The sequence below is a fragment of the Cupressus sempervirens genome, chromosome 1 (genome assembly GCF_028749045.1).
Source record: "Cupressus sempervirens isolate cs-2001-9-10 chromosome 1, ASM2874904v1, whole genome shotgun sequence".
NCBI classification, from domain to species: Eukaryota; Viridiplantae; Streptophyta; class Pinopsida; order Cupressales; family Cupressaceae; genus Cupressus; species Cupressus sempervirens.
Window position 1 is genome coordinate 853,162,116 of NC_143118.1, and position 16,811 is coordinate 853,178,926.

The following is a 16,811-nucleotide window of genomic DNA, read 5'->3' on the forward strand; positions in this document are numbered from 1 at the left end:
GAGGCAAAGCTAGAAGTTTCAAGTTTAAGAATCACCACCAATGGTAGTGTAAATTCAGATAAAGTTTCAACTTTCAGAATCACCACCAATGGTGGTGGTGGTGACGAAGATTCACGAACCCCCTTTTGCATTCAATCACTGCACTTCAACCACATCAAAAATAATCAATCTTCTCTTTCTTCCAAAGGTAGGGACTATAGCTCTTGTTAATTTATTAATTTTGACAATAGAAAGTCTAGCCTCTAGTATTTAATGAATTTGGCACTGACTAGAGATGATTAAAATGCTCTAAGTGCCATCAAAACTATTGAAGCCCATATTTGCAGATCGGGTCAAAAATTATGAGTTACAGTGCAACGTAGGTCGTTAGGTCAAGGTACAATTTGTTTTCCAAAACAAAGAGCAAGGGCTCAGAATGGGCCCTTCCATTTCAAAGCAAATTAATACGCGACACAGAAAATGGCAAATACATTATGAAAAATGTCACAATGAACTTCAACTGGAACGTTGACAATAATTATCAGATATCTCTGAAGTATACATGCTTTTTTCCAGACATGTGCAATTTCCAAGCAGCAGAACTTTTGCTACAAATAACAAATCTCGGTGAAGAATATTAGATTGCCAAATATATTATACGTCATAAATCATTTGGGTCTGTCCCATGTGGTTTCTGACGTTGTCAAATTACCATAGTAAACCTCACCGGAAGATTCATCCCAAAAAGCCTGTCAATATTTTTAAGAATTAGTAAAAAGACAAAGACTGACGCTAAAAAAAAGCTTCAACGCAAACAAATTAGTCTTACCAGCTAAATGAAACAAAATATAGAGAAATAGCTTATTAGAGAAACTCGGTTTAATACTATTCAGCAACAAATAAAACTGATGTTGCAGAAGATGATCTCTCTAACCTGCCATCCGGAAGGAAGATCTTTAGAAAGTTCTGCTAAATTTGGCTTCTTTCCTTCTAGGACTCCATTATATCCAGCATTAACTGTAAGTGATGCAGTCTCAGACTTTGATTTATCAGAACTAATTTGATTTTTTCTTCTTTTCACCCGTTCTCTCCTGGAAACACAACAACAATATTAAAAAGAAAATACAGGATATGTACAACTAATATTAATGTTAACATAAACGTCTAATTGATTTATCGGGCCTTTTTATATGAACCTATTCATTTATATGAGCAGATTTGCTTATAATAAACAATCACTAAATTAATAGGGCCAACTTTGAAGGGTGATGACCCTTGGTGAAGGGGCACCCCCGCTAGGAAGATAGAATCTTCATCTCTTGGTATCCATTATATACATCGAACATACACAATCAGCAGATCTGCATTATTTAGAAGATAAGTGCTCGGGGAGATGATAACCATGTATTGTCTAAGGTTTGGGAGGGCACCAATGATCTGATTCATTGCCCATGGTTAAAACTTAACCGGGCCCATTAAAAAAATATAAAGGTTCAAGGGACATTGGCACTATCCATTCCCTACAGTTTTAAGAACCAAAAGTAAAATTATAGGGGCCAAACCCCAAATAAAAACAGCATGGCATGAAGTTTGAAAGCATAGTGGTCACTCGTAATTTCTGACGATCCAACTTCTTAGATCCCTTTCTTTGAGTAAAAAGAACATCTTGCTTGAATGAATTCATATTTGTTAAAAATATTAGTCCACTCAGAAGTGAAGTTTTGCAATTCATTGGCAAGTCAGACAAATCTACTGTTAAAAATATAAAGACTTCAAGATGAGATTGTGAAACATAACTACTCTAAATTACCCTGGAATATCTCATATTAGATCCTTAATTTAGACATATAGTTTATTTACTTGCACTACCGTCACAATAACCCCCACAGAGCAAAACCATCACAAAGCATATAATCTACACGATCACAAGCACTGAATAGTTGTCAATTCAGAATTTATATGTCACAGAATGACTGGGGAGACTTGATTGTAATCAGTTAAGATATTATCGAGAATTGTTATTTTTCCTTTCTTGCCTGATGATAGAAGTGAAATGGATAGCAAAAACGTGCAATCAGTAAATGTATCTTTCAAAGAAAAATCAAAATGCTGACTACTCTAAATATTAAAGATCATGTCTAGTACAAGCTTCCCACAAGCTTCCAGAGTAGGATAGCACTATTTAGTACTACTAAGCTACTTGTTTAAGATTCAGTGCATAACACCCTGGAAAGAAGGACCCCCCAAACTCCAAAGCATACAGATGATGAACTGATCAAGTATGCTGCTTCAAAGTTCAACAGGATCACATATAGGTACAGGCAATAACACCCTGGAAAGAAGGACCCCCCAAACTTCAAAGCATACAAATGATGAACTGATCAAGTATGCTGCTTCAAAGTTCAAAGGGATCGCGTATAGGTACAGGCATGTGAATACGGCTGGTATAGCAACAACCTTTACCAAACTATAACAATAGAAAGCTGCAAACATGTTAATATTATTTTTAATATATTCAAAAATACATATTAATAGTAACAAACATTTTAACCAAAATAAATATAGTATAGTTAAAATAAACTAAAATTAAAATGCTAAAATCTGAAACCTTATAAGTCGTGTATTGGGCTTATGTTGCATATATGTATGACTGAAGTTCTAATTTGATTCGACTAAAAACATATGCTATTGCTGACTTGCTTTGCTCAGCCTAAAATTTAAAATATTAGGATTTAGCATTTTGATTTTCAAGTACAAAATTATGTTAGGTATAGAAATTTGTGATGAGATGGGAAATGTTTATAATCAAAAGATTAAAAACAATGTATAGCTAAAATTCTAGTTCAGATCAGGTCCAGGTAAACAAGTACGGTAGAAATGAATTGAGGTAAGATTTGTTATATGGGTTCATCCATACACTATAGTAAAAGCATGCAAAAAATATAAAATATAAATATTTGCAGCTTTGCAGACAACATTATCCAGGACTAACAAAAAAAATTATCTCAAAAAATGAAAAAAGAATAAAATATAAAACTAACATTTTGGTGTCATGTAACATGCAACCGCACTAAAAGGTTACCTTAAGAGTAGCAGATAATAACATCTCATAAAATTGACAGGAGGGAAATACAATCACAGTTATAATAAACAATACAATAATTTTAGAGATTAATTATTTTGGAACTACTGAAATCTAAGTGTTAATAAGCTAGTTTGTCCATATGATTGAAATACATATATCATCATTCTATAGTCAACATAAATCTACATTTTAATATGCTACCCCCTTCATAAGCTAATAATATAATTGCTTTATAAACTACATATTTATAAATGTAAAATATATAAAAATTACTTAACAGCCTTAGGATCCGGACTATCAGTATTTTTATTTAACATAATAATCCCCAAAATATATAGGTTTTACTAGCGTTTGCCTTGCAAAGGTTTCTGTTGCACTTCAGTTACAAAACCTACAAGGTCCAACTTTAATCACCAGGGTTTCATTGGAATATGTAGCTTCACAACCTCATGGCCAGTAATAAGGATGAAACAAAGCGTGTGATATTCATGGTGAGGAATGCTATTGCAAATGATCTTCAACAACTACTTATCAATCCAATTGAAATCAGATATTACAGTTATAGCTATATACAAGGCTTAAACCAGCCTATAGAGCAATACCCTTTTTAGCACTCTTAAGCCTCCTTTCATTCTGGCAGAAGATGAACCCTTCGCATTTTTTGGCATGTTGCTCTGCATACACCCAGCCACCTCAACAATGACCACATGTCTCCTGCATTCCAGGGATGTTCTGTGGAGACAGGCTGCCTCATGAACATTTCCCAGGCATCCCCAAAATGTATCTTTTTTTACTTCATATATCCAAGCATCCAAGGACTTCCAGCTTGCAAGGGAACAAATATAATCACCAGGGTTTCATTTGAATATGCAGCTTCACATTGTAATGTCCCCTTTTAGGGCCAGTCATAATTGATACTTATTTAATCAATTGTAATTTTTATAAGTCTTAAGAATATATCCATAACAATAATTCAAATTCCCAATCATATTATTATTTGGTTTACGAATGGAGGGTATAGATGCTATCCAAGTTGCCTAGACACTAGCTATGGATTGCCTCAAAGTATATAGGTCCAAGTCCGCATCCTAAAGGCTTACAGATCACTGACCCCTACCCTCTATAGGGATAAGATCCATTAGCTTGAATTTATACAAACCTCTCCTTGGTAACATCATACTCCTAATGATCTGTTCAAATTTAATAGGATGCGTTAAATTTATACAAGTGAGAAATCTATTTCTACAAGTAGCGATCATATCATCTATAATTATTAAGTTGGTGTAATCTTGATTACTACTTTTGAGTTTATGGAGGCTTTGGGTGTAATCAAGTTGCTTACACACCAATCCTCGATAGGTGTTCCCTCAAAGTTTACAGAACCAAGCCTTTCTTGGTACAATTCCTCAAGGCGCTCCAGTTGCTGATCCTCACCCGATTTTGGAAACATCCGATTGGTTGGAATTTACTCAAGCCTCCCCTTGATCGCCTCGTAGACTCCCCTCCTTAAATACAAGGTAATAATAATATTGGAAACAAATAGTCATTCATAATAATGATAATAAAATTTTAGACATTACATTTTATAGATATTATTGATTCTATTTTCAAATTAATTACATAAGATTTAATTCTATTCTTAATATTTGATGATATTATTTATGTGTTCCTCCTTTTATTATGTTTGATGCCCATAAATTATTTTAATCCTCCTTTTGATATGACTACTTGTTTGTTTCTTATTCACTGGTAATTTATAAATCTTGTTTTATTTTTCATCTATGACCTTCCAAAAAGTCACAACCTTTCATAATCACAATCCTCTGAATAAGTCGCAACATTTTTGAGAAGTCACAACCATTCATAATTACAACCCTTTTGAAGAGTGCAAATTCATACATACCAATCACCTCCAAGCGGCTGAAAATTTGCATTATCCTGTGCTTCCCCACTGGCAATCTGTTGCATGCGCCATTCCTGCAAAATTATGTAATACTCGATTTGTTATTGTTCATGCCACCTAGTCCAGCAGGGACAAAAATCAATAATTAAAAAACACTACCTCAATTTCCCTTTGTCGCTTTTTCTCAAGAACCTCCAAAGCCTTCTCATTTTCATCCTCATCATCACTACCATGAAGCTCCTCCTTGGCTGCCTTCCACTGCAACATTAGCAAGCCATTGTAAGGGCATGAATAAACTACCAAAATCAAACATTTGTAGGCCATTGTAAAATAAAGAATAAACTATCAAAAACAAACGAAGACTGCTTCAATATTATTCATGCATTACTGAATAGTGATATTCAATAGTCGAAAAGAGAAAGACACTGCAAGCATGGAAATATTATCATTACCTTGTCAACCAAGGATGAAACTTTTTTATTGGATCTTAAGGTCGGTGCAGCTGCAATAGATCGTTTTTTACTACGCACATCTACAATTAAATGACAAATTTAGACTGCTTAAAAACACTACATAACAGAAAAATAAGTGATTGATTAAACAATTTTAAAAAAGGAGATTACAAACAAAGACAAAATACAAATACAAATTAAAAATATAGAGTTCAAATACCACAGACAGCATTACCTTTAGAATAAACTTTTACTCCTGCAGTTCCACCTGCTATTGAAGGCACCAAAGCTGTGGAGACAGTTGAGCTACTGGGAACACAAGTCAAAACTTGTGGAGAGGGAACCTCGGCTGTACTCAAGGTGTTCAAGGAAGCACTAGTAACATCAGTGATAATTCCAGAAGAAACTTGGGAGGCATCAGGGATAACACCAGAGCTTCCATAATAAGCACTCGCATCAACATTTTCATAGTATGAAGAATATTCAGGGTTATTCAGCTCTGTGCTTTCAGGAACAGTAATGCTAGAAGACTCATAATATACAGCACTTTCAACAGAATTAGTCAAACTTGAATTATCAACGTAAGCATTTGCAGTGTGTTCATAATAAGGAAGCTGTGTTCCATCAGCTTGGATATCAACAGAACAATAATAATTGGGATTGTCAGATGCAGTGCTTGCAGATGCGTAGTAGTTATAATTGGCCAGGGGAACATAAGCGGAAGTATATTGTGCTGTGTATGGAAGGACTGGGCATAATGGTTCTTCATAGCCATTGGCAGGCACCGGTTGTAGCGAAGGGGATGGAGGGGGTTCATCAGGGGGTGGTGGAGGAATTGAATCGTTATCTGGAGGTGGAGGTGGTGCCCATTCTTCCTCTGGAGGTTGAGGGGGTACTTCCCATTCACTATCACCAAGTTCTGGGAATAAGGATCCTGAACTAGTTGACACAGAAAGAGTCACTGATGGCAATGATGGGTCAATAGGAACTGCTTCCCCAGCCTGACCATCTATGGTTGATAACCCAGCTTCCTCCTTTGCTGATGCCTCTATACCAGTTTGCTCATCAACATCCATGTCAACTTCCATGTCTACATCTTCACAGGCAACATCAGAGCTGTCAACTATCCTTTCAAACAAAGTACCAGCTTCCACTTTCAAAGTAAGCTCATCAATTTTACTTTTCTGAGGACTTAAGGAAACACCTGTAGTAATCTCTGTAACATTGGAATCATCTAACTGCCTTATCTCCCCATCTTCTAAATCATTTGTTATGTCATTGCTATTATGCACTGGACAATCAGGAGAATCCTTATGAATCGGATGCTCAAGAACATGCTTGGGTTCTTCATTCTGAGAAGACACTGTATGCCCATCATCCTCAGAAGACATGTGATCATCCACAGGAGAAGTCGTGCATTGCTCAACATTTGGAATGATTCCATGATATTCATCTTTAACAGGTTCAAGTATTTTACCTTGTTCATGCATAACACTTCCATTTGACACTGCTTCACTACTTTGTAAGGATAAAATTGCCACCTCTTCAACACAAAGAACAGATTCAAGTCGCTTAAGCTGTGTTTGTACATGCAACCAATATGGTTCCAAAGAGCTTTCACATGAACAAAGCGCTTTACAATCAGCAAAGCGCATTTCTGCTTCCACCACATACCTTAGTTGCAAGGTTGGAGCTCGAACAGAATCATTAGTCCTAACATATGAACACAGATAAAATTTGGGAAAGAATATAGAAAATGAAATGTACAGGTAAATAACTCACTTCCAGAAATGGCAAAAAAACAATTAATAGCAATAGTGCCTTATTGTGGTTCTAATCAGACGTTCTATTATCAATTGACTATAAACATGAATTTCCTTCCATATTCATAAATTTTAGATATATCAATGTGTAAGAGGGTACCCTTCAAGAGCTTTGAATCTTTGTAACAATGTTTCACTCCACTTAAGAAGATCAAGAGGATTGAGCCTTTGTTCATGTATATCTTCCTTGAGAGCTGGCACCTCCTGGTTTCCTTTAGATTCTTCAGTAGTTTCTACCACAGCTACACTGCTAGTTTTCATCTCATTGATCTCAGAATCTGCATTTGTAACCTGTTCTGAAACCCTGGAATTAGACATTTCAGCATGTTCCAATCTAGATTCATTTATTAGGGCCGGTACCTCATTCACCTCAACCTTTTGAGGATTCTGTTGGATCTCTCCATTAGAATCCTTCTCTTGTTCATCAAGATGATTTCCAGTCTTAAACTCTGACCTCTTCTCCTGCTCTTTAGGAAAATAAGGACTAGCTGAAATCTCCGAAGCCTGAACATGTATTGAAGTAGAAATTGGTTCCTCTCGAACACCAGGAGCCCCGGGTTCTTCTTCTGTACTATTTTCATTGCAGCCCAAGTAAATATCCTGTGAGCTTTCTAACTTCAAAACATCTCTGTCTTCATGAACTGCTGCAACTTCTTGAACCAATGTAGAAGGGACCACCCATGTGGTTTCTCCAGTTCTGATGTTCCAGTAATAATACTGACCACTTTCTTCATGCCTAACAGCTTTCCATTCATTCTCTATACTTTGTTCACTTTGCTTCTGTACAAGAGCAAGGTCTTGAATATTGGATGTATGAGAGTCATTTATAATAATAGCAGATACTTCTGCATTGTTCACCACAGTTTCCTCTTTTGTGTTTTCTTCTAGAACAGTACAGACAGAATTTACTTGATCCGAACTTTTGCACTCAATGTTATCGTTGTTTTCAGTGATGCCTTTTCCCTTGTCCAAATTATTATCAAGAAGTCCATCGTTTTGCAAGTCTGCCAGGAAATCAACAACCTAAGGAAACAGAAAGAAAGGCAAGAGGACCAATATTTCGGCAGTTAGATATGCAGTGTAAAAGAAGATTTGCTGGAAATCACAAAAAGAAATAAAAATGAAGCGAAGTATAAATAACATTGTCTTCCACTAAAAATATGCGAGCATGGAGAGAAAATTTTGTTGAAATGAAAATCAAGCAATGTATAAATAACAGTATTACAACAAAATGAGCTTAAAACCACACCTGTTCAGATGCACAAACTGAAACTGTTGAATCTGACGCAGCTGCATTCTTGGTCTCTTGGCTTTCCTCTTCACCCAAATCATCGTCACTATATTGACCAAGAAGAGATAAAGGGTTCTCCTGATGTTGACCTGGAAAAGAAAAAGAGAATACATCAGTACAGAACATGGACAAGTAATAGCAGAACACCCAAAACAAATAGCCATTTCCACATTGCAATTGTTAAGCAACAAAACAATTATAACAAGATATAATCTAAAGCTCCATCGCAGAGACCATCCATTCAAAGAGAGGTAAAGCTCTTTAGAGCTTTGGAAGATTATCAGCAGATCGCGCATATTAGACAGGAAGGAACCTGACACAAATAAATCAAGTGTTAGGAGATACAAACCCAATAAAGCTAGAAACATACGAACCGAGGTGGCAATTCCTGCCTGCTGAACTCTCCAAACTGCTTAGATACTGCTCAGATGGCCTCAACAGGTTGGGAGTCATTCAATTTTCACCATTGCATGCTGATAGGATCTGACCCATTGAATGTTCCCAACACCAAAGCCAACCTACATGCTCAGAACCAAATTCTCATGCCAAATAACATTGCAGAACCACTATTTAGCATTTTTCTCATGGACCAAATGGTCTGTGCAGGTAATTCTTCCTTACATAGGCCTCCATTAAGAAGCCCAATGGACCCACCTGATGAGGATGGTGAAGAGGGGACCCCAGCGCCGTGACTCTGATCAACATGGCCTCCAGCTTCATCATGCAAAGAGGTGCTAGCCAAGGCTCCTGGATAGCAAAAATAATGTAGAAACTAATTAAAAGTTTGTTAAATTAAAAAAAAAGCAAAGGAATCAGATCATCCCAAAAGATCCTACAAAAGAAGATAAAATATTCAAGTTTAAACCAGACTTCTTTTATTAAACATTACCCTTCCCATATTTATGAAACGAATATACTATGCTGCACAAAAAACTAACAAAGTGTAACTTCAAGGTTTGCTGAAGACAAAATATGGCATTTATTAACAATCAAGTTTTCATCAATATAGTAGTACAGAGGTTTTCGATTGTAAATACACTTGTTACTCTCTTCTTCTTCTAACAAACAAAACAAATCACTGACTGGCATATAATAAACTCGTAAGTTACTAACTTATAGCCACTCAAAAAGGAGACACATTGGCAAACAAATAGCTATTAATGATTAGAACAGCTGTATGTCCATCTCTGATTGATCTCACTTAAGAAATACTACCAGCATTTCATGCAATAAGATTGTAGAAAACAAATCTTTCAAATGGAAAGACCAAACAAAAAATCAGAGAAAAGAATTTCATGATCGAGATTTTATTCCATAAGCATCAGGGAAAATCATCCCTCAGGAGAGTTACTAGAAAGGTGCAGTGATGTCTATACAGTAGCAAATCAACACTAGCAATTGTCCCTGCAACCCAACAGTTTCATTCATGTCTAAAGGCCATTACATATGTGATGGTGATGGTTTTGACGTGGAGCAGTTTCATTTGTTAAAGGAAATTACATTACTGGCATCCAGTTTCACTTCTTACAATAAATATTTTGTCTTGCAAACTGGGATTTTTTAAACCAATAGCATGTCAAAAAATGTGCCAAAACTCATAAAGAGTTTCTCCCAGTTAACAGTCCTTTATTTTAAAAGAGTAAATATTAGTTACTTACAAGGTACTAAAATAAAAGGCATAGCCAATACTCAGCATAGAAGTTTAGAGGCCTACAGCTTTAGAAAAAGTGTAGAAGCAAACTCAATTGTTAATTGATGTAAAAACACTCCATACTATTCTCTTTAAAGCTAAGTAAGTTGAAAAAAAGGGTGGGGAAGTAAATAACTGCTACTTCCATGCTGTCTACCCTTGGCTTCAAGGGTAAAATTCCTTGTACTCGAGGTGTTATTTTCTAAGTTGCCAGATTTGGACCCTAGAGCTCGGGTCTGGGTCCAGATTCGAGCCCGGGTCCGCAATGGGTCCGGGCAGGGTCCGTATTTTGCCCAGACCCGTCACGGACCCAAATGAATCTGAGCAGACCCCCAGCAAGTGGGGCCAAAAAGTGGCCCAAAAAAGTATTAAAAAAATGTTTTTTTATTTATTTTTTTTGCTAAACCCTAAAGTAAGGCCTATTAGATGCATTTCATTCATCTAATCTCTCATTTGCTTTGTCATTTTGCTCTCTCATTTTGGTGTGGCCATTTTGCAAGTTTGAAGAGAAGGTTGTAGAGATTGTTTGTGGAGTCTCAAATCCTTCAAATAATTAGTGCTGTTTGTTCCAAGTATGCATTTGATCCTTCCTTTTGCTTCTTTCATAGTGTGTTTTTAGTTTTTTTTTTTTTTTTTTAATTGCTCTAAATTTTTATCAAGTTTTGTATAAGTTTTGAAATTGTTTTTAAAATTTGTTTTTATAGAGTGCAAAAATCTAAGAATGAGTAGTCAGGGTTCAGTGGGTGGGGTGGGATCCCAAAGATTTAAAATTTATAGAGGCTCTCCTTTTTGGAAGTATACAACAAGAATTGAGCAATGTGTTGGAGGGGGAGGGTATATATGGAAATACAATTTTTGTCAAAACCAATATAGAAGATCCTATTACCAGGTTAAACATCATTTGATAGGTCCACCAGGTCAAGGGATTTCCATGTGTGAGGGGCCTCCAGAGGAAGGTAAAAAAGGGTTGCCGGCTCCTCAAATAGCAAGCATGTTAAAAGAACAACAAAAGGCTGACAGGTTAGTGTCAAAGGAAAAAAAAAAGATAAGTCAAAGCAAAAACCACCAACACCACCCTCTCAAACAACCAGTAGACCACATCCCTTCCTACCTACCCCATCTGTAGATGAAGATGAAATAGAAACACCCCCATCCCGCAAGAGAGGCCCATTAGATATGGCATTTGAAAATGACAAGAGAGAAATTGTTGACATAAAGATTGGGCGTTGCCTCATTACAAATGGTGTTTCATTCAATCTAGTGAGATCCCCTTATTGGAGAGAGATGGTGAAAGCAATAAATGATGCACCTCATGGTTACCGATCCCCTGGATATGAAAAGTTGAGAACCACCATATTGCATAAAGAGAGAAAGAATGAAGAAAACCTCATCAAACCAATAAGAGATTCTTGGATCCAAACAGGGGTGAGCATTGTCTCTGATGGATGGAAAGATTGCAAAAGCTGTCCATTAATAAATATGATTGCCGTTTGCCCCAAGGGGGCAATGTTTTTGAAGGCGGTTGATTGTGAAGGTCAAGTAAAGGATGCAAATTTTATTGCCCAACTTCTCATTGAATCCATAGAGTCTGTGGGAGCTGAAAATGTTGTCCAAGTAATAACAGACAATGCTAAAGTTTGTAAAGCTGCAAGTGCTTTGGTAGAAGCACGATATGAGCATATCTTTTGGACACCATGCACTGTCCACACCTTGAACTTAGTGATGAAAACAATGGGCAGCCAAATTGAATGGATGAAAAATGTGTATGAGGAGGGTGAGCAGATCCAAATGTTTGTGACAAACCACCATATGTCACAAGCAATTTCCAGAACTTTCTCCCGCTTGGAATTATTGAAGGTAAATTTTAAACTTTATTTAGCTTCATTTATCATTTTAATTTTTGTGTCACACTTTACAAAATTTAATACATATTCTTAAATTTTTGTTTTATCAACTTATCATAATAACTTACAATTTGAATTAACATGGTAATAGGGTGCTGAAACAAGGTTTGCTTCACACACAATCGTCCTTAGATGACTTGTGAGGGTGAAAGAGGCATTGTGTCAAATGGTTATTAGCAACAAATGGGGTGGATGGAAGCAAGCTGATACAGAAAAGGCCAAAACTATAAAGGATTTGATCTTGAGTGATGATTTTTAGAATAGGGTGGAATATGCATTAGAACTCACCGAGCCCATCATGTCTATGCTTCGGTATGCCGACACGGATGAGCCTTGTTTGGGGGACATATATGATGCCATGGACTCCATGCTAGAAAGAATGAACTCAGTAAGTTTAAATTTTTATACAATACTTTATCCTTGTTTATTAAGAGATTTTGATTTTTTATTTTAATTAAGTTATTAACACTATATCAAGATAACTTACATGTACATCATTTGACATCCCAGGTCATTCAAAGGAGAGCGCAGGATCCTGATACCTTGTACAGTAAGGTGGAGAAAATTGTTCTACATCGTTGGAACAAGATGACTACACCTTTACACCTAATGGCATATGCACTTTCTCCTAGATTTTATAGCAGTGAGATACTTGCTATTCCTAGTACCATATAGAGATCCTGAAGTTGTTGTTGGGTATAAGAGGGCACTTAACAGGCTCCTTAGTGATCCTGTTGTGCCATCAAATGTTAAGAGAGAGTTTGTTGATTTTGTCTCAGGCAAAAATGCAGAACTTGATGCAATCAATGACCAAAGTAGATTGGATGCCATTGGATGGTGGTACTTACATGGGGAAAGTTACATGTACCTCCAACCTCTTGCCATTAAGATCTTGTCACAAGTATGTATTTAAGTTTTTTTCGTTTTCATATGGCCACTTAGCTTGTCGAATTAGCACTCTTAAATTCCTATTGTATTGTAAAATTACTTAGCTAATTTTTTAAAATTTGTTGGTTGTCTCTCTAGGTTGTGAGCTCTTCTGCTGCTGAGGGGAATTGGAGTACATACTCCTTTATCCACCCAATAAAGCGTAACCGGTTGGGTTCGAAGAAAGCAGAGGACTTGGTATTTATTCACAACTAGCGCCTCCTATCATGTAAGGATCCAGGATATAATAAGGGACCAAAGAAGTTGTGGATGTACTACCTGAGACTTCTAACTTGGATATGACTGTCCAAGATATATTTAGAATTGCCTTGCTAGATGTTGAGGAGGACGAGGACGAGGATGTGGCTGCCTCTGGGGCTAGTGGAACCAGTTTGGATTCCAAGGATGAGGAAAATGTCAATGATATAGATGAGAATGAAGCTAATAATGAGGAAAATGTCAATGATATAGATGAGGATGAAGCCATTGATCCCTCATATTTTGATGACCCATTTGACCCTTGAAGGGCATTTGCATCTTTGATAAACTATGCTTAAACATTTGTCATTGAGTCATTGAGTCATTTATGATTTATCACCATGTTTCAAACTTTACTAAGTCATAATTTATTATCTATCAATCTGATGAAGTAGTCTATGTTTTGAAATTCCATTTTGCATTTTAGTAATTCAATGTATGATTTTATTTACAACATTAACATAGATTAATGAGTGAGTATTTAATGTTTATCTTTGACATTTGGCATTGATCAATAATCAAGTAACATTGATATATTCATACTATGGAATGACTTAGTTTTACTTTTACAACTATGTGAATTTATTTATTTTTGGCATATACACACACACACACACCACGAACCCAAATGGGGAAAAAAAATTTGCTCGAACCCACAAACAAGAATCCATCCCCGAACCTGAATCAGCAACTTAGGTTATTTTCAGTTGATTAATACAGCTTTATTCATGTTTCCATTTTCAACAAACATTTAAAATATAAACTTAGCACAAACTAAACTCAATCTGACGTCCCTTGACTTTCAATTCGAGCATTATAATAAAACTCTTTAGTTTTGTGTCATTTAAAGTTAAATTCAAGGGAAAATGATCACTCGTGTATTTAACAATTTCCCTACTACACTACTAAAGGATGTTTTTTGTTCAAATGAAGAAACCCAACAAGTCTTGAACAATTTAAATAGGCCATGTGCACAACCCATTTTAATAACATACTTATCACTCAAGGGAATTCCATATGCCTATTAGCTTACAAGAGCCAACAAATAAAGCATAAGAACCCTTCATTTGACTTATAGCAATCCTTTATGGAGTCAAGCAAAATTGTCACTTTTTTAAGGTCAAGAAAGATCATGACAGCCACAAATAGTTTTTAAAGCAAGGCTAACCCTAGATAACCAACAAAAAACAGTGACCAAAATGGTGTGATGTGATTTTAGAATCGTTCGTTAATTAACTGAATTTGAAGTAGGGACAAGTAAATTATGTGGGTCCGATATGCCAGAAAAGCAAAAATAATTGTTGTTGAGCACATACCTACAATGCACATGCATGCAGACACATACACACACACACACACTCAATCTTGTGACAGCAGCTCCAAAGAAGGTCTAATATAGAATTCATTAGTCATCTGATGATCAGGTTGGACAAAGTGAGGCTCTTCAAGCGAATATCCTTGATGACTGAGATTATGAGTATCTTTCTATATCAAGAGGGAGTTTGACACTTCATCAGAGACAACCTTGTACGAGGAGGTCAAGAGGTTGATATCAGATTCAAAGGGAGTTTGACATTCCATCAAAAGCAACCTTGAATGGAAAAAGTCAACTAATACATTCTTTTCTGTGAGAAAGAAATTTGAGATGAAAGCACTTGTTCCCTTGTTCCACCCTCTAGGAGCAGCTATGGATCCACCATCTAACTTGGTTCATTGTGGATATCATAGTTACTATTTTGCATATGTAGATTGTCATGAAAGGTGACAATCTTTCATTGATATATTTGTGAGTTTGCTATTGTAAGGTGACGATCTTAACAATGGCTTGATCTGTTATCATGATGGACTACATTAAGTTGTTGTCCCGAAATGTGTTATGGATCATGATAACGAATGTATCATGATAGACTACATTAAGTTGTTGTCCCGGATTGAGTCGCAAACCATGATACTTGTCACGATGGACTACATTAAGTTGTTGTCCTTGAGATCATGAATGTTATCTAATAGACTCCATTCAGTTGTTGTCCCAAAGTGTGTCAAAGATCAAATAACACGTACCTTCTAGAATATAACATATTCTCTTAGTAGGCATGATGAACTTGATGCCAGTACGCATACCAAGAGAATATAAGTATGATGAATATCATATGATTGATATTTCTTGTTGAAACATACTTTGGACGATATCGAAAGATAACATCTAAGTTGATGGATATATGTTGACATCCTTAAATATGTCATTCCAACATTATCATATTGAGATGATATCTCTCTATATGCTTGAGAGCATAATGTGTTCTTTAAAAATTCTCCCTAACCAAGAGGGAGTGTTAATGTTGTAGGTTCAATCGGATTGAATTGACCAAGAGATAATCCTTCTATGGTTATTGGTTAATCATCAATTAGACAAATCATCATCATCATCATCATCATCATCATCACATATATATATATATATATATAGTCTAATTAATGATTGATTTATAAATCACCATAGAGACATGTCTCTTCTACGCATATGTATATAACATTCAAATCTGCATTTGGAGCACACAGAAATAAGCTACTGTTATTACACTTGCAGAGATCCTTTCCCTCAACACCATATATATAAGGTGGTGTACCTAGTGTGGGGTCTTGTCGTCATTCTCTTTCCTCTCCCACTCTTGAGTATATATTGTCTAATTAATGATTGACTTATAAATCACCACAGAGACATGTATCTTCTACACATATGTATGTAACATTCAAATCTGCATTTGGAGCACACAGAAATGAGCTACTGTTATTACACTTGCAGAGATCCTTTCCCTCAACACCATACATATAAGGTAGCGTACGTAGTGTGGGGTCTTGTCGTCATTCTCCTTCCTCTCCCACTCTTGAATTGCTTCTAATGATTGAACACCAATTTATTATAAGGAGCCTTCACAACAGGGTGCCCTGAAAACCTCTCCTTCCTAAGCCCAAAAGCAGTCCACTTTGCCCCCTTTGGTCCCATGGGGACTCCCCAATCACAACCACTAAGTGGTGAGATTAAAAGCGGCCTCTCCTTGTTCTCCCAACTGTAATTACTTCACTTTCCTTACAACGGTTGATTACATCAGTCAGGAAATATACATACATCTTATACATACTTTCTATATTAAGAAATTCAACCTGCAATATAACATAAATTGCTAAATCGGATAATATAAAATACATATCAACACATTTGTTTGCAGATACATATAAGTCTGTAGGAATCTCTACATATAAACAATCACTTAAGTTTGTAACTCTGATAAGTACACAAGGTCCAAACATAGAATAGTTATAAAAATACTTGTCCTCCAATACATGTATCAGATGATACTCATACCAAGAAATATATAGCCTGAATTATTCTATCCTTTTCTTTTATATCTCTCTTTGCTGAGAATCCCATCGCATTTGACATGAAACTTATCTAATTCAATGTATGAACAGAATGAGCATATCAAGAGTTGCATTATAC

At 36.1% G+C, this 16,811-nt stretch overlaps 1 protein-coding gene across 3 annotated transcripts in view; it reads right to left on the bottom strand.

The window, feature by feature from the left end:
- Positions 1-293: 293 nt before the first annotated feature.
- LOC149580523 (WW domain-containing protein) overlaps positions 294-16,811 on the bottom strand; it is a 31,119-nt gene continuing 14,601 nt past the window's right edge. Inside the window, exons 2-10 of one of the 3 annotated variants that reach the window (XM_089791674.1) lie at positions 8,908-9,280; positions 8,492-8,622; positions 7,343-8,265; positions 5,655-7,132; positions 5,420-5,499; positions 5,127-5,225; positions 4,968-5,041; positions 914-1,070; positions 294-728 (exon numbers count right to left, since the gene is read on the bottom strand). In XM_089791674.1, the coding sequence (XP_089647800.1) occupies positions 648-728; positions 914-1,070; positions 4,968-5,041; positions 5,127-5,225; positions 5,420-5,499; positions 5,655-7,132; positions 7,343-8,265; positions 8,492-8,622; positions 8,908-8,986 (3,102 nt within the window). In that variant the 5' untranslated portion in view covers positions 8,987-9,280 and the 3' untranslated portion in view covers positions 294-647. Of the gene's footprint in view, positions 729-913; positions 1,071-4,967; positions 5,042-5,126; positions 5,226-5,419; positions 5,500-5,654; positions 7,133-7,342; positions 8,266-8,491; positions 8,623-8,882; positions 9,281-16,811 lie in introns of those variants that run through there. The other 2 variants (XM_089791667.1, XM_089791683.1) reach the window with 2 other exon arrangements.